General features: G+C 48.2%; 1 protein-coding gene across 1 annotated transcript in view; it reads left to right on the forward strand.

The window, feature by feature from the left end:
* LOC138447881 (mitochondrial adenyl nucleotide antiporter SLC25A23-like) overlaps positions 1–20,637 on the forward strand; it is a 538,577-nt gene that overhangs the window by 463,544 nt on the left and 54,396 nt on the right. Inside the window, exon 7 of the mRNA XM_069604353.1 lies at positions 5,394–5,501. Within this exon, the coding sequence (XP_069460454.1) occupies positions 5,394–5,501 (108 nt within the window). The remainder of the gene's footprint in view (positions 1–5,393; positions 5,502–20,637) is intronic.

The following is a 20,637-nucleotide window of genomic DNA, read 5'->3' on the forward strand; positions in this document are numbered from 1 at the left end:
ACAGGAGGAATTCCTTGTTGACTTTATCATATCGCAATCTGTGATTTGGAAGAGTCCCACTCCCTCTCTTCCCATGGGACTTCACTTCTACTCTCTGTAGCCCCTATCCACTCATGTTATGGTCCTGGCCCTCTTCAATGCCATGCTGAATGCTCATTCCGCCATCTGCCCTGGATTGGGGCCCTTCAGGTCAGGGTATCACCCCATCATTCTCACTGCTTAGGCATAACATTTCTTCCTGCTCTAGCTAGCTAAGACTTTGCGACCCGGGTCTGTCATTGTTAGGCTTTTTGGATTTCAGTACTTTTAGTTGTACTTGTCTTAGGTACTGCAAAATTACTTTGAGCTCTTCTTTTACCCCCGATCAGGCAACTGATTCTTTGTAATTTTGTGAGCTGTAGATTTCCGTTTAGATCATAAATTCAGAACTACAGGTCCAAGAACACAATGAGGTCACCAGGGATGCAGCCGCAAGGATTTGTGTTTTTCTTTGTTTCAAAACAACAATGCACAATATGCATGTAGCAATACAAGGTGTGTCTTTGTTAACATAGGAAAAACACATTTGTCTGTGATTCTTTTTGAGGGAAACAATGGGTAAGCACTGATAAACACAGATTGTGAAAACAAATTAAAACCCTGGAAAAACACTGGTGGAATTGGAAAAACTTGAAAACAGGAACACCTTATCATTGTGTTGCCCACCTCGTAGCATCATCTGACCTAGTTCTCCACCCCATTCTGATGTCCTTCCTCAACACCTCCTGGTATCTCTTTTCTACCACCTCCTGTCATTCTTCTCTAATTGGTTCTTGCTTTCCTGTCCCATCCACCTCCTGGTGTTTTTCTCTGAGCACCTCCTGAAATGTATTTCTTACTCCATCTTGTTGTCTTTCTCCAACCACTTCCTAATATCTTGTTCCAACCACTTAATGATGTTTTTTCTCCCCTCTTGTCTCCAGTCTCCACCTTTCTCTTCCCTCTCTCACACTTTCTTCTGTCTGCTTCCTGCGTCACTGACTCGCTCAGAACTCTTGCCAGCATCTCTTCCTCTGAACCCCCATGCCTACTCTCAAGGGACATTCCTTTTATATGATAGTGGGGCTTCCACTGGGGCTAGTCTTAGGTTTAGGGTCAGCATATGTGCTTGTGCTGGCCCTATGTATAGTCACATGATTGATTATCGTTATTTCTATGTGCAAGTCAATCAATGGCAGGTTCGTAGCTTTGGGATGACTGGCCGCCATCTTAGATTTCCTGTCTGAATACCTCAGTGCATGTATTTGGCAGTTCATTCAGCATTGAGGAGCTGCATCGTTAATCGGACTTGTGGTGAGTACTGTCAGAGCCTCCACATTGTTGGGAAAACTTCGGGTGATATTGGGGCTTGTGTTTGGTGGGACATGGGCTGTGATCATTGTGATGAATCTGATGATGTCATCACTCCTTTCCCAGAGATAGCCTTTCCTCATGTGGCCAGGGGGCGGCAGCTGCTACCTGATCCTGACCCTGGAATGTGACTATGTGAGTGAGGACAACATGGGGGGAGGTGACCCTTGGGAGATGGCATGACATCATCAGGTGAGACATAGTACTCCCCTTTTCCTTTACAGAGGATCCTTCCACTCCCCATGCCCTAATGGCATACTGGCATTATTCCCCTCGACATCTTGATAACCCTACTGACAATACGCCTCAATGTCAGACAAGTAAAGGAAACACTGGGACGAGGACGTTGAAGGGAGCAATGAGGATCGGTGAAGCCAAGAAGCACAGCGCGCGCTCTATTGGGTGCGAGTGTTTGATAGGTGCCGGGACATTTAAAAACCCCAACCAGGATGGAGGAGATAGATGCCCTCTGGAGAAGCTTCATCCTGTTGGTGCTGACCGAGGGACTGCCGACCCGCAGAGAAGACTGTGGAGCCTGGAGGCACAGGGAGAGGGTGGAAGGAGAAGGACTTCTGGAGTGGGTTCATCGTGCTGGGCCCCTAACAGGAAGAGAGGAGAAAAATGCCTGTCAGCCGCATGAACCAAGAGGCAGTACCAGTGCCGCCCAAGCACGGAGAAGTGCTTAGCAGCATAGTGCGAGCCGCGAAGGACGTGGAAGCCGCTAAGCGAAACCAGTGAACCCGTGAATTGGAGATGGAACACCAGAGCGCTGCTTCACGTTTACCACGAGAGGACCGGAGAGTGCCATAAAAAGCCGGTGAGTCCTGAGAAGGGAAGTTGGGACACTGGAGCGCTTCGGCAGCGCCATCAAGGGCAGATAAGAGCCAGTGAAGTGAATGTCAAAAGGAATGATAAGAGAAGCCAAGTTTGCAAGCTTATAAAGTGAACTGTGTGAGAAAGTCCTGGCAGGAGAGTTTGCAATGTGTGTAAAGGGAACTGTACAAGAAAGTCCTGGCAGTAGAGTATACCAGGCAAAGTCAAGTTTGTAAGTGTGTAAAGTAACCACATGAAAGGCCTGTCAAGAAAGTACACCAGGCAAAGACAAGCTTGTGACACAAATTGCATTGGAAATGGAGAAGAACCTTGCAGGGGAATATACCAGGTATCCACGCTGTTTTGGACCTAAGTGGTTTTGTTGAACAAAGAAGCCCAAGGAAGACCCATGCCCATAGGATTTTGAATTGGTTGAATAGACCTGGGGTAGGGAAACATTTCGCTAGAAGTGGAGTGCAATGCCATGAGAAAGTGATCCTCTTAAGCTATTGATGACTTTGACTGTTTTTATTGACCTGTTGTATTGCTGAAGAAGTAACCTGGGGAAAAGAGCCATTCCCTGGAATTGTGACTACTATCCAATGAGAACCTTTGTGTTTGACTGCCACCTTTCTTTTGAACTTGAACATTTGTGCACTTTCAAGGCCAAAGACATTACCCTTAGCACCTTGGAGTTCATTTTAGAGTGTGAGGGCTGGGATACGACTATGGACACATGACCTTTTTACTTTGGGCATCTTGACAAAAGGACAGGCCTTTCGTTTTTGGTTGAGGTAGGGAAATACCTCTTAGTTCAGGTATAGGCCGGCATTTATCAACCTCTTATTATTTACATAAACGTTTATAACCAAAAACATGAGTCCTTTGTGTCCGCGTCTCATTCCTGTTTCATCACAGCATGTGGTCTGCCTTGCGTGGAGCCACATATCTCTTGAGCAAACACTTAAAGGGTCAGCAACACTTTTTCCAGATATGTAGCTGATCCCTGCCACATGGCAGGGACTATGTGAGGGCAGCCAGGGGATCCTGGAAATCCTGCACATACCACCCCCAGGGCCATCATTCACTAGGGTTGGGATTTCCCATGATCCCTTGGCAGTCCAACCAGAAGTGGACTTTACCATTGATGTCACTTTCAATAGCCTGTGTATGTGGTCCCTTGTAATAGGCTGTGCATGAGCTTGGTCCATTATCTGGCACAGCACTGGCTGTGTATGTGATCCCTGTGCACAAGCTTGATATTGATATTTTATTTCTATCGTGCTCATACACAAGTGTTTCAGAGCGCGACAAGGCAAGGGAAGGGGAACAGAGGAGAAACAAAAACCAATTTTACTAGACCCAGTGACATTGAGAATGTGCAAGTGCATGGGAGAGGTGCATGGAAGGGGGAACAAAAGGAGAGTGCGGAGCAAGGATGAAAAAAAACCATAAATAATAATAAATAAATTAATAAATAAAAAGGCAGCAAACAGAGGGAGTGCAGCCAGCAAGTGGCAGTGCTGGGTTTAAGGCAGCAGGCTGGGTAGATCTGATAAGTGCAGGAAGAACAAAACAAAGGGGTGGGGGCTGTATGGGTACAGATACAGACTCCAGTACAATGGGTGGCCCGGAGGCAATGCATGCGGGTGGCAAGAGGAGCAGATACCTGGGCCAGGAGGAAAGAGGGTGGCCAGGTGCATGGTGCCGGGGGAGAGTAGAATCAGCAGGGGGGAGGGGTGGCAAAGGCAGAAGCAAAGAGGAAGGTCTTGAGGTGCTTCCGGGAACCGGAGATGCTTCTCCTCAAGTTTTAGAGTGGCAGGGAGGCTGTTCCGGAGGGAGGCCCCAGCCGAAGACAGAGATCTACCCCCAGCTCGTTTCTTTGAGAAACAACTGACCCTGAGGGAGTTAGAGGTAGAGGAGTGGAGTGCTCGAGATGGGAGGTATTTGCAGAGGGATAGCTAAAAGTATGTGGGACCCAGGCCCCAGAAAGCCTTTTGGACAATGCAGAGGGTTTTAAATTTAATCCTTGCAACCACTGGGAGCCAATGGAGAGATTTCAGAGCTGGAGAGATACGATCCCAGGGCTTGAGGCCAAGGGCAAGTCTTGCAGTCCTGTTCTGGATTAGTTGAAAAGGGCAGAGAGTATAGGCAGGTAGATTAAGAAAGAGGCTGTTGCAATAGTCCAACTTAGAGAGAACCAGAGCTTGGGATACCATGAGCTTCTGGGGGAAGGAGAGGAAAGGAAGAGTACCTCTGAGGAGTTGCAGTAGGAAGTTTGACTTTTTTGATACATCAGCAATGTGGGCGGAGAAGGAGAGTGTGAGAGTGGTCCATTATCTGGCACAGCACTGGCTGTGTATGTGGTCCTATGTGTTAGACTGTGCATGACCTTGTCCATGCTGCAGCACAGAACTGGCTGTGTATGTGGTCCCTTGTAATAGGCTGTCCTTGAGCTTGGGTCATTTTGCGGCACAGAACTGGATGTGTATGTGATCCCTTGTATTAGGCTGTGAATGAACTTGGTCCATGCTGCAGCACAGAACTGGCTGTGTATGTGATCCCTTGTATTAAGCTATCCTTGAACTTGGCATTTTGTGGCACAGAACGTGCTGTGTATGTGGTCCCTTGTATTAGACTGTGCATGAGCTTGGTCCATGTTGCGGCACAGAACTGCCTGTGTATGTGGTCACTTGTAATAAGCTGTGCAGGAGATTGGTCCATGTTGCGGCACAGAACTAGCTGTTTATGTGGTCCCTGTGCATGAACTTTGTCCATGTCGCGGCACAGAACTGGCTGTGTTTGTGGTCCCTTGTATAAGGCTGTGCAGGAACTTGGTCCATGTTGTGGCATTGCCCTGGCTGTGTATGTAGCCTCTTGTGATAGGCTGTGTATGAGCTTGACCTGCGCTGTCGAGACTGATCTGACAATGTGTAGTTTGACTAATTATGCATTGTATGAGCTTTGTCTATGTGCTCAGCCCTGATCCCATTATGCGTTAGACTTTATATGAACTTGCTGTGTGCCACACACACTGAACTGGCAACACCCAGTGCATCATTCCTACAATTATCTATGAACAATTCAGTTTACATTACAGAAATGAGAGAACGGTAACATCAGGACTCTGGTTATTAGATGCTGAATATCCGTGCAGCTACTTCTTCACATTCTTCTTTTCCTCCTTTCAGATTAAAAAGCTGATCCTGGGACAGCAAGAGACCCTGCGAGTGCAAGAGCGATTTGTGGCTGGATCCCTGGCAGGGGCCACAGCACAAACCATCATTTACCCCATGGAGGTAAGCTGTGTTTTGCAAGAGTCTCTGGGAGGCCACCTACTACCATAGAGGCTGAGGATGACTGCTCCCTTTGGCAGCCAGCAGTCAATCCCAGTCCCTGCTCCTTATAGAAGTCAGCAGACCCTGTGGCTGGCAGCAGTCTACCCCAGAGACTGAAAGTGACCGCTCACTAGCAGCAGGGGAGGGAGGGGGACAGCTGACTTCCATAGAGAACAGAGAGAGACTGCTGGACACCATAGAGACTAAACACTGTGGCTGGCAGCGGACTACGCCAGAGACTGAAAGTGACTGCTCACTACCATTCAGATCAGAAACCTGTGGGGGACGGGGTGGGTAGCTGAATACCATAGAGAACAGAGAGAGACTGCTGGACACCATAGAGACTAAACACTGTGCTGTGGGTGACAACTGACTACCCCAGAGACTGAAAGTGACCGCTCACTACCAGCAGGGGCGGGGGGACGGAGTGGGGGGCATAGCTGAATACCATAGAGTCCAGAGATGCAGGGTGACCGCCGCATGTAACAGAGACCAGTGGCTGTTTACTACCATGAAGACCAGAGACAGGAAGTGATCGCTGATTACCATAAAGCCTAGAGACTGAGGGTGATTGCTGACTTCCATAGAGAACAGAGAGAGACTGCTGGACACCATATAGACTAAACACTGTGGCTGGCAGCGGACTACGCCAGAGACTGAAAGTGACTGCTCACTACCATTCAGATCAGAAACCTGTGGGGGACGGGGTGGGTAGCTGAATACCATAGAGAACAGAGAGAGACTGCTGGACACCATAGAGACTAAACACTGTGCTGTGGGTGACAACTGACTACCCAAGAGACTGAAATTGACGGGTCAGTACCAGAAGGGGAGGGTGGGGGGGATAGCTGAATTCCATAGAGACCAGAGACAGAGGGTTACCACTCACTACCATTCAGACCAGAGACCGGCGGTGGGGGGGGTAGCTGAATACTATAGAGAACAGAGTGAGAGACTGCTGGACACCATAGAGACTAAACACTGTGCTGTGGGTGACAACTGACTACCCAAGAGACTGAAAGTGACCTCTCACTACCAGCAGGGGAGTGTGGAGGGCATAGCTGAATACCATAGAGACCAGACACAGAGGGTGACCACTCACTACCATTCAGACCAGAGACCAGCGGAGGCGCGGGGAGGCTGGGGATAGCTGAATACTATAGAGAACAGAGAGAGAGAGACTGCTGGACACCATAGAGACTAAACACTGTGCTGTGGTTGACAACTGACTACCTCAGAGACTGAAAGTGACCACTGACTGCCGTAGAGACTAGAGAGTGGGGGTGTATGCTGACTACTTATTCACCATCTGCTGCATCTCGTAACTATGCACTGCATCTGCCTGCACGCGTCACTTTGCTCAGTCTGGGAAACTCGGATCTAGGTGAACCCACCTCTGCTGTACTTTGTCACTTTGCACTGCATCTGCCTACACCACCATGTATTTTGAATCTAGATGAACTCTACTCCTGCATTTGACACCTACCTACCTGCACCTCGCACACTAACATCACTGTGCACTTGAACCCAGCTACCCTTAGTCACAGCTTGGGCTCATCCTCCAACCAGCGATACCATTTCAGCCTCCACCACCACGCACCTTTGTTGCCAGACCATGATCCCCTGGCTCACCCTTATTATGTTCCCTTTCTGCATCACGATGGGCAACGTACCCTGCACCGGGAACAGCTACATCTCCCACCAGGACGGTCTGGCCAAACTTGGATGCCCAAGACATCACCCCATCCCCTGCCCCACCCCCTACCTGCCCTCCGCGTCCCCCTTCCCAACCACTCACCAACACCCTCATACTTCCCCCATCAACCTGGGCCTCTCAGCCAACATAATACACAGCCACCCTAGACCAAACACCAAACCCCACCACACAAGACTCAACATCAAACACCCTGCCCTATCCAAGCCTCCTGGCCCGACCCCCTCCACCTTCACGCCTAACCTCACAGCCCGCAATGACAGACTAGGCACCAGGCTCCCCACTACAGTTACTGGACCCAATGCCAAACCCAACACCAAAACCAACATAAAAAACAATACGCTCAATAAGCCTAAACCACCCCCACTAAAGGGAGCCCTACTCAACGTTAGATCCTTGGCTGCCCACCCCACAGAAATAGCAGACATCATTCTTACCAACAACCTTGACTTCCTAGCCCTAACAGAAACCTGGCTTCACGAAGCGTCCGGACCACACTTATCACTAGCCATCCCAGGCAATCACTCCATCCTCAGAGCCGACAGACCTAATGCTAGAGGAGGTGGCATAGCGATCATCTTCAAATCCTCCTTAGACTTCAGATCAGCCCCATCAGTATCACTTACTTCGTGCAAGATACTCACTGCTAAATTGCAAACCTCCCACACAAGCACAATCACCTTCCACCTCATATACAGACCCCCAGGTCCTCCAGGGGTCTTTGAAGAAGACATCACATCCCTCATTGCTGAAAATTCCAAACCATCAGCACAAATCGTGATCCTGGGGGACTTCAACCTCGGATACCAGGACCCGAACGATACACATGCGGCATCCCTAGCCAACGTCCTAACAGAACATGATCTCACAGAACTCAATGTACTCCCCACTCATCAAAAGGGCAGAATCCTTGACTGGGTAGCAACTTATAACTGCAATACAATGTGTAAGGACCCCCAACCTCTGGCATGGACAGATCACCACCTGATCCCTTTTGAGGTCGACATCAACCACGCACCACCCAATAAACACCCCCTGGCACCTGCTTTCCCCACCAGAAACAAACGTAACATTACGGCCAAAGCCCTACTACCTCTGGTCCTACCCACCCTCGACTCTCTCCCAGCCAACGCTGACTTAAACCTATTGATTGACACCTCCAATGAGTCCATGGCCAAGGCGATGGACACCATTGCCCCTTTGAAACTACGTAAAGATAAACCAAAAGCTCATCTTAACTCGAGCTCCCCCAGACTTAAATTACTCAGGAAAGAGAAAGCTAAGGCACATCTCAAATGGAAGACTAACCCCTCTGTGGAAAACAAATCTACCCTCACGAACGTATCCTCTCTATACAAAAGTGAGATAATTTGCACCAAAAAAGATATATACAACACCAGGATTGTTCAGGCAGGGTCCTCCACTAAAGAATTATTCAAAATTCTAAAAGAACTTGAAAACCCCATCTCACTTCCAGACACCTGTCTGAAAGACAAACCCTGGTGCACCAGCATCCAAAACGCCCTCAACAACAAAATTACAAAACTCCAAACTAAAATTGAGGACAAACGCCTACAACTCTCCAATAATATGGTCACTAACCCCAGTCCACCACCTACACCCAACAAAGGCTTCACCTTTAAGAAAGTTACCACAGTTGAACTTCAAAAAATCATCACCTCATTAAAACCATCGAACTGCAAAGGAGACAGCTGCCCGGCACAGATCATAAAAGACGCAGCTAGAGAGCTCTCCCCCTTTCATCACCAAACTTATTAACCAATCCTTCATCAACAACTCAGTCCCCAGTAACCTAAAACAATCATGGGTTCTCCCACTCCTGAAAAAACAATCCCTAGATCCAGCCATGCCCACCAACTACAGACCCATCACCACAGTCCCATTCCTTCTAAAAATCCTGGACAGAGTTGCCTACATCCAAATTCAGGAATACCTGGAATCCAACCATCTGTTAGGAATACATCAATCTGGTTTCAGACCTCAACACGGAACAGAAACCACCCTTGTTGATCTCAAAAACTAGATTCATGAAATTAAAGACAAAGGCAATTCCGCGATCCTACTCCTCCTAGACCTCTCAGCGGCCTTTGATTTGGTCAGCCACAAAATCCTCTATAATCACCTAGCCACCGCAGCTGACTTCTCCTCCTCGGCCATCACCTGGATACAATCCTTCCTGGCTAACAGAATATGCGGGTCTTCTCAACAACTGCTGCTGCAGACCCCAACCCCATCTCATGTGGTGTCCCACAGGGCTCCTGCGTCTCCCCCACTTTGTACAACATATTTACAAAGTCTTTATTTGACCAACTGGACGTCTGGGTGTCACCTACACGAATTACGCAGATGACACCCAGATACTCCTCACCATCACAGGCAATTACCAAGCAGACGTCACTCGGATCAACAAAATATTCTCCATCATTCAGGCACGGATGGCCTCTCACGGCCTCTGCCTGAATGATGAGAAAACTGAACTCCTCATTGTCGGCTCACCGAGCAGCCTGACCAAACTTGATCCCAGCTACAATAACATCACGATCGATGGTCACACCATCCCTATTGCCAAAAGCGTGAAAACCCTCGGCTTCTACCTGGATGCCAACACTAACCTCTCAAACAAACTAATATCATCGCCTCAGCCTCGGCCTATACCGGCAAGCTTATCAGGGCCAGCAGACCTTTCCTATCACCCAATAGCTGCCTTACGCTCGCCAGAGCCCTCATACAATCTAAACTGGACTACTGCAACAGCCTGTACCTAGGGGCCAACCAATCCGTAATCAACAAACTACAGGTACTACAAAATAACGCCATGCGCGCAGCCCTCAACATTCCCAGGCGAGAGCATATCTCCACTGCTAGGAAATCCTGCAAGTGGCTCTCCATACGCCAGAAAATTTACTTGAAAACCATCTGCCTTACATACAAGTCCCTTAATCACCTTGCACCACCCTATCTAGCCAATAAATTCACCATGAAATCTGCCACCAGATCTACCAGATCCGCCAACACTCTATGCCTGATAGTGCCCAGATTCCACTTAAAAAGAGCCAGAGGGACCAGTTTCACAGTACTCGCCTCCCAACTCTGGAACACCCTACCGTTCAATATCAAATCTATCGAGTTCTTCCAGATCTTTAGGAAGCAGGTCATTAGCTGGCTCCTGAACAAAGAATAGCACCACTGACCTACTCCTGACCCACTCCTCCGCTGGGTAAACTGCTACATGCATTGTAAATTACTGTATATAGAAATTGCATATTGCCAATCTGCATGTTGTTAAAAATCTAACTGTAAACTGCATTTCTCTTACAATATATGTATGTAACTTTAGCTTGGTTTTATGTATTAAGTATGTAACACAGAGATTCTCCACATCTATGTAACGTCTTCTTAAGCAACCTTCTACCTCTGGGTTTGGAGCACTAAACAAATAAAAAAAGAAAAAAAAAATCCATGACCGTCTCCACACGCAACAGTCCTTCACCCCCCTGCCCCCAGACAGTCCACCGCCCCACCGTTCCAACTCATCACTACAACCTCATCTAGCCCCAACTTTTTGACACTTCCAACATCATTTACCTTGCCTTATGGAGCGCAAAGTCTCTATGCAATAAGACCGCTCGCTGCTGTTTTGGACCTATTCCTACATCTAAATCTTCACTTCCTCTGTGTTACTGAAACATGTATCCCTCCCCACAATACTACAGTACCTGCATCACTTACTTCGTCCTTGTCTTCATTCGCCCATGTTCCCCGCACCACTGGACGTGGCAGCGGCATTGGACTACTATATCACCCAAATTACCTATCTGTTCCCTGTCCAGTACCTCTACCAGACTTTCCCTCCTTCGAATACATGTACAAAATCTTCACCTCACCACACGCTATATCCTTTCTCATTATCTACTGCCCACCTGGCCCGCTTGGGTCTTTCTATGAAGACATTGACCACCTCCTAGGTCCCATCTCACCTAGTCCCACACCACTGATCATGCTTGGTGACTTTCACCTCCATCTCTCCACCACTCACCTAACTTCCCCCTTCCTCTCAATACTTGACTCCTACCTACTTACCCCTCTTCCTACCCCATACACTCACACTTCCGGCTCCACTCTTGATCTAATCTTTGTTTTTTCTTTCACGGCTTCCTCTGTATCTGACTTCCCTAGCTATTTCTCGGACCATTCTTTATTCTCTGTCTCTCTTACCCCCCCTTTCCCCTTCCAATTCCCCCCTCCACCTCCTTCTCCTGACGCGACCTGCGCTACTTTAATTCTTCACTTTTCTACAACACCTGCACCAACTCTCTCGCCCCTTTCACTCATTTTCCACCCTCTCTGCGAATTAAGCTACTTCCACTCTTTCCTCACCCCTCACCTCCAGTCTTGACCAACTCTACCCTCTCACGTCCTTCCGCCCCCACCCGCAAACCCGCCCAACCCTGGCTCTCTCCTCATCTCTCATCTGGCGCCGCCTCCATCGCCGCCTTGAAAGGCGCTGGCACAAGCACCGCTCTCCAGCCAACCAGGCTACTTACTTCTCATACCACACTCTCTATGACAACTGCATTAAATCTGCCAAACAAACTTACTTTTCAGACCTTCTCCACACTCAATCTACTCACCCTCGTCGTATCTCTCAGACCCTTCTATTGCTTCACCTCTATCAGCCACTGATCTTGCTAACTTCTCCTCTAAGGTACAAACTCTACGTTTATTCTACAATCCCCCTAATATATTTCCCCCTCCATCTTTCCCAACCCCCTCCACCACCGTTCTTAACTTCGCTCATGTCTCAGACTCTGGTGTCTCCCTTCTCCTGTCTAGAACTCACCCTACCGCTGCCCCTGGTGATCCTCTTCCCACCTCTTTCATTCCTAAAGTCTACCCGCTCCCGGTACCTTACTTTACCTCCTTTTTCAACATCTGTCTTGCTACCTCTACCTTTCCATCTGCATTCAAGCATGCAATCATCCCTCCCCTCCTGAAAGAACCCTCAGCAAACCCCCTCCTGGTATCAAACTTCCGCCCCATTTCCATCTTACCCTTCCTATCCAAGCTCCTTGAACGCCTTGTTTACTTCCAACTCTCAGCACACATCTCTAATCTCTCCCTCCTCCCACCCACTCAATCAGGGTTCCGCACCCGTCACTCTACTGAAACTGCTCTTTCCTCCGTCCTTAACTACCTCCTCACAGCCCGCTACTCCAAACACTCTTCTGTCCTCATTCTTCTAGACCTATCAGCCGCCATTGACACAGCAGATCACTCTTTACTTTGTAACTCGCTGTCCGCCTTTGGCTTCAGTGGTTCTGTCCTTGCCTGGTTCTCATCCTATCTAACTGCACCTTTGCCGTTTCTTGGGGCGGCTGCACCTCCCCTCCTTTCCCCTCTCGCTCATGCCATCCCCCAAGGCTCTGTACTTGGCCCTTTTCTCTTCTCTTTGTACAACTCCCTTCTTGCTCCTATCATCTCTTCATTTGGAATATCTCACCACTTCTATGCCAACGACACTCAGCTTTTTCTCTCTTTCTCATCCTTCACTCCCGACATTCATCACAAACTCTCATCCTGCCTCACCGCCATCAAATTTTGGATGACCTCTGAAGGCAAGCGTCCCCAACCAGCACGATCCTCCCCGCAATGAGAGACAATGAAGGACTCTCCCAGAATGGGAATAAGGCCAAGACAGAGTGCGGGTGAGCGTAAATGGGAGTTTATCAATCAGAATAGGGCATGCAAACAATTCTGCAAACTCCGAGAGCGCTCTGTCTGACAATAGCAAAGACAGGCGTATATATTTACAAAAAACGTCATCAAAACCTACACACTATAGGGGACACAAGTTCAATGGGATTGGGTGGCGATGACTAGCTCTAGGTGCTGCTGTGATGTGGTTGGCCTTGGCTGGAGGACGTCACTGGTCAGCCTCGTGGGTTGGGCTGGGCCTGGCAGGTCTGCTGGGTTCATCCGGGCGGTGTTGTTGTGCCATTGTGGCCAGTGTCAGAGATGAATGTCTTTTCCTGACTTCTTTGCCCTATGCCATGCACACCGCAGTCATTCAGTCATTGCAATATCATCTTCTTTAGTAAATCTTCCAATAGGTTATTCTACAGGTTAATGCAACATAGGAGGAATGCACCTTGTGAGGGGTTTGATGGCGATTCATCAGTACATGGTTACCAGTGTCCTGTTGACCGGGTATCATAGGTCGTGGGGCTAAGTCTCAGGGCATGGGACGGGCGGTACATGTCTTTCTGTCTTGTTAGAAGTCGTTATGAATGTGCTGCTGCATGTTGCCATAGTATTGGGTATCCTAATTTTACAGGGGCCATAAACCTAAGGTTATCCGGTGGGTTGTGGGGTTTAAGAGAGGGCGCCTTTGGATTTGTGTATTCAGGCGGAGGTTTACTACTGGGCTGTAAATAATGCAGGTGGCGGGCCATGGCCTTGGGTGCTGCAGAGGGGACTACAAATCTTTGAAGCGGCTCCAGCCTAGTTGGGGGAGGTGCAGCAGCGCCTGTTTATACATTTTACAGGTTTCCTTAATAGAAGTAGAAGTTTTGTGGAGAAAATGCACGCATTGCAAGTAGTTTTGGTATTAATATTTGGGAACTTTTGCTTTTATCTGAGGACCATTTTACAGTTCTCTTTTTCACCCAGGCTTCGTTGGCTGGGTCATGCTGGGAGCAGTGACACACTGCGGAAGGTGAAATGTTACAGTGTTGGTATCTTACACTAGCTCATGTCCGTCTTGTTCGTGGGAACAGGCTCACAGCGGATCTGCCAGGGATCTGCGGCCACAGGGATAATTGAAACTCTCCGAAGGTGGGGGCCGCGCTACAGTGCGCCGAGCTCGCACCAACTTTATTAGACAAAATGGTTTCTGAGGCCTAGCTAAATTCAATACGTTTGGGCAATGTCTTCAGCAGGTGAGCCATCCACCACCTGGGCCCTGGTGGTAAGGAGGGGACGCCCAATGAGCCTTGGCCCTCACCTGGGGAAGGGATGTAGGCAAGGGGGGTCTTTTGGACCAATCCTCCCCTACATTTCCCCCCTTTCGTTACTTAAGTAACGAATTCTTTAAATCTTCCAATATCCTACACTCCTCTTCATCAATGATTGCGTCATCCCATGCAGGTGTGCCTTTTATGGACATCCATGCTCTGCACACCCCCCTTAAGCTCTCACCTCTCCTAGCATATTCATCTGGGGTACAAGTCAGGTATATACATCCGCTCTCTCCTTCCAAGTCTACCCACACCTCCTGGTACCATTCTAGTACACGGGGCTCTCTGATGGTGGTATGCCACAATTTATCTACTATATCCTTGTTGTGATACCTAGGCACTAGCTGATATCTTGGTGTATAATCTGTTCCTGTTTGTACCTGCACTTCCTGCATAGTTTGTATTGTACCACGGGTGTTGCCCATTGTCACCATCATCATTGCACCATTAGGTACTGCGTTAGCACAACATCGAAGACCCACCTGGCACAGGCAAAAAATAAAGAGGAGGAACACCACAGCCGGCATCAAAAATTTCACAGTCATTCCCAGCCATGACGGAACCCAAGAGAAGATATTGTCGAACCACGTGCTTTCTTCTGCTCCGCCTTCCATTTTCATTCTTTCTCCTAGGTTATGTACTGCTTCGATCACATGGGACAGGGAGCCGTTGTCTGCGTCTTCAGAAGGTACGAAATTGCAGCAGGCACTTCCGATTTTTCGGCAAACACCTCCATCCATCGCCGTCAGCAGGTCCAAGACATACCTGTTTTGCATGGTCATCAGCCGTAAAGCTCTTAGTTCCACTTTTATTCCGTTGAACCCTTCTTCAGTGTCATTTGCCAGCTGGATCAGCTCCCAACGTGTTATCTGGAGCCATTTTGCGTTTGCTCTGGCCTGGATACTTGGGATGAGTGAGGCAAAGAATGTTTCTGCTGAGCTGAATAATCGGTATCTGTCTGGGATCTGTGCCAGCAACTCTGACGATGCTTTTGATATGTAGTTTGATGCTCGTCTGTTTCGGGTCAGCACCTCTTCCTTGCTCCCGGAAGACAGGACATACATTTGTGACTCTGCAGTGGGCTGGACTGCGCTCTGTTGGATGTTTTCTGGCGTCCTCTTGCTCCCGTCAATGTGGCTTTCTGGAATTACCATTAGTGCTGAGTGCAGAGTGGCCATTGAGCAGCTGCCACTCCATGATTGGGGGAGGTGCAGGTATGCCTGGTTGCCACATACCCAATACGTGTCCATCAGGGCCGCTGTCCCCTTTCTTAAGTCTGGGATGGTGAGGGTGTTGTTACAGTTCTTGTTTGTCCCCATGGAGGCTTTTCCCTCCCCTTTAAAACACAGTTCATAGTCTATTTCCTTCTGCAGCTTGAAGGGTTTTTCAATGGCTGTTAACCAAGTTAGTTTTGAAATGTGTTCCTTCCATACTGGTGTGCACGTTTCTTCTATCCATTGCAATTTCTCTGGTGCCACACCCCTCAGCGCTTCAGCCTTACACATTACTTCTTCGTCCTTCCACTTGTTGTCTGAAAAAAGTGTCCCTTGTATTACAAAAAATGTTTCTTCTAGACATATCACTCCTACCGTCTTTGGGTAGCAAGTTTTCTCGTTCTGCAGCATTCTGAAAGTAACTCCATGTGCCTGGAAGGTGTTCTTATTCCTGCACAACGTGAGATGAAGGAGACATTGGGCATCTATAATTGGCAACTCTTTGGGTAGCAATACTTTGGGTGTGCCTGAAGCATGGGGAATGAGGGAGCAGACATAACAGCTCTCATTTGTTGTTTGTTTAGCTGATGCACTCATATCCGCGTACCATTTATTTGTCTGGTGGGGGTGTCTGTGGGTCTTCCATTTTATCTAGCCCTAACCCATAGTACTCATCATACTTCCTCCTCTCCGCTTCCCTTTTTCGTCTGTTATTTCTTTTCTTAATGTACTTCCCGGCTTCATGGGCGATAGACAAAGTGGGCCCCCCTTTCTCCTTCCCGCCCCCCTTTACCCAATCATCATATAATATTTCATGTGTTGCTGTCATTCTTTCCTTTTCTTCCTTTCTGTTATCTGACAATGTGTTCTTGGCTACGGGGGCAGGCTGGCTGGTGGGGGTGTTATACAACCAGGATATGGCCGAGGGGTTTCGGTCATTTAAACTACGGGCATTGTAATTAGATATTTTTGGCGGAGGCACTGTGTTATTTTGCATTTCACCCTGTAGCCCTTCATTTTTTGAGATGACAGCATTGGATGATGTGGTATAATAACCCCATACAAGTTTAGTTCCGTCCCATACCAAAAAATAACCTTCCTTGGTATTTACACTTGCAGTTGCATTAGTCACAGTAGTACTGTTAATCCCTCCCCCCTCGTTCATCTCGATAGAGATGAACGCTATGAACCAATATGTAACCAGGCCAAACATTATTGTAAAAAACAATGTAACGCACACAGATAATCCACATTCATACGAATATCTGCATCTCTCAGTTAACAACTCTCTAAATCTAATAAATCTATCCGTTGCAGGCTGCCCGTTAGATGCCATGGTAGCTCCTGTCTGAGATATAAAAGTGCATTAAGTGCATGAATGTAAACATTTTGTTGGCACTACCAGTGCCGGTATATATTGAAAGGGAATGGGAATGGGTAGGGCTGTAGTGTTGGGGATGCACAGACAAGGGAGTAGACACTGCATATTTATATCACATCGTTAATTATATATATATATATATAAGTTCCACAAAAGAAAAAACACATTTTTTTTTATACCCTTAGATGCAAGTAACCATGTCAGCCACTTTCTCATTCAGGTGCATTTCTGCCACACACACAAGTTCATAATCAGACATTCTCCTCGTTTGCATTGTTTGCTGTTGTCTGTGCCCCCTCATCCACCTCTTCCTGCACATTATTATATGCCTTTCGTACATCTGTCAAATGTATCCAATACTTCAGGCCCTTCACTTTTACAGCTGTGGGCGTGGAAAACACTACTTCGTATGGGCCATGAAACCGTGGTGCGTTCCACCGGCGCACAAAACTCCTGACATAAATGAATTCACCCGGCATCAGCTGTAGCTGTGTTTCAGGCTCCGTGACAGACCCTGTTGTGTTTCCCTCCTCTCTCGTGAAAGATGGAGAGAGTTGCTTTGATATTGCGCGCGCTGCCCTCGTTAATTTCTTCAAATAATCTGTGAACTCATCTCCCAATATCGCAGCGCTTCTGTGTGCATCTGAGTGTTCGCGCAGTGGGGAGTGTGCTGTGTGCATTCGTCTCCCAGTCACGATCTCGTGCGGGGATAAATGGTGGTCCTTGCTTGGCTGATTTCTCAGCTCAAACAGTGCAAGGGGCAAACAGTAAATCCTGTTCTTTTGTAATGAAAAGCATAGTTTCGACAACCTTCCTTTTAACAGTCCGTTCATCTTTTCCACTACGCCATTACTTTGAGGATGATAAATCGAGCACAATTTATGCTTTATTCCCAACAATGTAGTTACTTCCTTGAAGAGCTCATTTACAAAGTGAGTGCCGTTGTCCGAGCGAATCACGTCACAAATTCCCCAGCGCGGAAACACTTCCCTCACTAGGAACTTTGCAGCGCTTTTAGCATCAGGTCGTGCACATGGGCCTGCTTCTACCCACCTTGAAAATGGGCATACAACCACAATCATGTAACGTGCCCCATTACACCTTTCTCCCATGTCCGCGTAATCGATATGTAGCTCTCTGAATGGCCCAATTGGTTTTGGAATTGTTCCCTGGAGCGTACGTAATGTCATTCCTGAATTGTATATCTGACATGTTGTGCATTCCAGCGTTAATCGAGATATGTGCTCTTGGAGACAGGGCACGAACCACTCCTCCTGTATCTCTGCTGCAATGTGTTGTTTCGTATTGTGTGCTGGGAAGTGTAGTTGTTGGAACGCAATTTCCAATAATTTTACTGGCATTACCACTTTTCCTGAGTTATTTTGTCGCCCCAGTAAGTCTGTCGCCGATTGGCTGCACCCTCCTTTTACCCACATCAATTTTTCATCTGCACTTGCTCCTTCCTGTAATTCTAGTATTTGTGATATAGGCATCATATTGTACCCTTCTGGGAGCTCCTCGTTTATCTTGTGCTGCAGCATGTACTCACCTGCTTCATATTTCTGAAAGTAGGAAGCTTCCTTGGCGACAGCGTCTGCTGCCGCGTTTCCCAAAGACACAACATCTGTGTTGGATGTATGTGCTTGGCACTTCACTATTGCTACCGCTGTGGGATCTTGTAGGGCTTCAATCAACTCCTTCAGCAATTCTGCATGCTGCACTGGAGTCCCATCTGCTCGTCGAAACCCCCTCCGCCCCCATCTTGCTAGACCCCCATGTACTGTTGTCGTCATGTAAGCTGAGTCTGTGTAGATTCTCACTGCACAACCTTTAGCTGCATGTAGTGCTTCTATGAGGGCAATCAGTTCTGCTGCTTGTGCGGAGTAATGTGATGGGAGGCGGTACTGCACTAGTGTCTCATACTCACCATCTTCTAATCTCACCACTGCCATACTGTCATGATCTCTGCTTCCAAAAGGTCAGGGTTTTCCCAACTCCCTTGGAAGCAGATCCATAACCCAGGTTCCCAGTGCCAACCAGTCCCAATTGGGACCTTTTGGACCCAGTCCTGGCGCCAGTGGCACCAGGCTCATAAATATGCCCAGTCCAAGCGCTGGAAGCGCCGGGCTCATAATGCTTGGGTGGACTTACCTGCAGCAGACCATGCTGCTTACTTGCCTGCCAGTTGAGCCTCTGATCCTCTTCTGTTTGGAAATACTTTTCCTGTTGGGTGGGGCAGGAGCCACTCCCTAGATTCAGAACACTGGAACTCTTCTGGAAAGCAGGAACTCTTTTCTTACCTAGGCGTGGCTGTGGAAGGAGACACCTAAGCACTACAGGAGGCTATTTAAACCACACCCGATGGATGAATCTTGCTTTGCGTTATTCTGCATCCTCTGCAGCAGAACGCTCATCGTGTCTTCTGCATCTGATCCTGGGCCTAAGGAAAAAGGCTTACCATCCTGAATCCAGTCTTCAGCAACACCTATAAAGACAAGAAAGAACAGGTTAGCATTACGGGCTTCAGTGACAGCTCTTCACTTACCTGGTCCATCGGCTGTCACCAACACCTCGCGCTGCATTCCGGCATCTGAAAGACAAAGGCTTACCTACTCTTCGTGCGCTCAGGGGGTCTTCACACTGCATTCCGGCATCTGAAAGACAAAAGCTTACCAACTCTTCGCACGCTCCGGAGGCCTTCGGCGCTGCATCCCGCATCTGAAAGACAAAACAAGGTGCGTTTAAAGACATTGGGGAACTTTAATACTCACGTGCCATTACTCCTTTCCACATCTAACCCAGTGGGTATTCCGGCACCCTGCAGCCGCTCCGAACTTGTACCTGCAAAATAAAAAGATAGTTAGAGCGCATCGTGAAGCAGGCAACAAGCGCTTACTTACGTGCTTCCAGGCGCTTCTATTCATCACACGGGCTCCATCTTCAACTCACTTCAGCCCGTCATCCGCCATCGCCGGAATCCTGCAAAACAAGAAACATCATTACTAAAGACTTTAAAGACATTAGAATTACTCGAAACTTACCGTTCGTGCAGTAAACGACGGACAGCAGTTCTCTGAAGTCAAGAGGCCTGCTCCCCTTATCCAGTGAAGAAACTGGTTACAGCACCCTGCCCCGAGGCAGATGGAGAGCACGGCATTCACTTACCTAAGGTGAGAGCGTTAACCTTTGGGGTTCTACAGGAGAAGAGAAAGGGAAGAAGAGAGAGACATTCAATAACCCAGTTCCTTAATCCCATATTTTCTATCTGCAGACATCTTACCCTTCAAGTCAGACATACAGTGCACAGAGGTCCAGCCCAAAGAGCCAGCCGTGTGTTACAAATCACCTTTGAAGATACGGTATACGCCCAGTCAAGACCGGCGCCTCTACGGGAATCAGGTGAGCGTTACAGAACGCAAAGCCTACCACAAAACTCCCGTCCAGGCGCTATGGAAACCTCGGATACCGACCAGCTAGCCCAGTTACTTGGGGAACTAAGGGCAGAAGTGCATGCAGCCCGTCAGGAAACGAACGCTCTAAGAAGGGAACTGATTATTTCCAAGGAGCGAACAGATGATCTCGCTAGACAATTGCTACAGTCACAAGCCGGACAGACCCCGTTACCCGCATCTGGGGGAAATCTTCCTTCTACATCATCTATGAATCCAGTGCAGATTAACCTACCTGGGAATGTACCTCTGGCTCCGCCCGAATGATTTTCTGGTGACCCAAAGAGGTTTGCAGTATTTAT

This window comes from Ambystoma mexicanum, chromosome 3q (assembly GCF_040938575.1).
Source record: "Ambystoma mexicanum isolate Mex_15411 chromosome 3q, UKY_AmexF1_1, whole genome shotgun sequence".
NCBI classification, from domain to species: Eukaryota; Metazoa; Chordata; class Amphibia; order Caudata; family Ambystomatidae; genus Ambystoma; species Ambystoma mexicanum.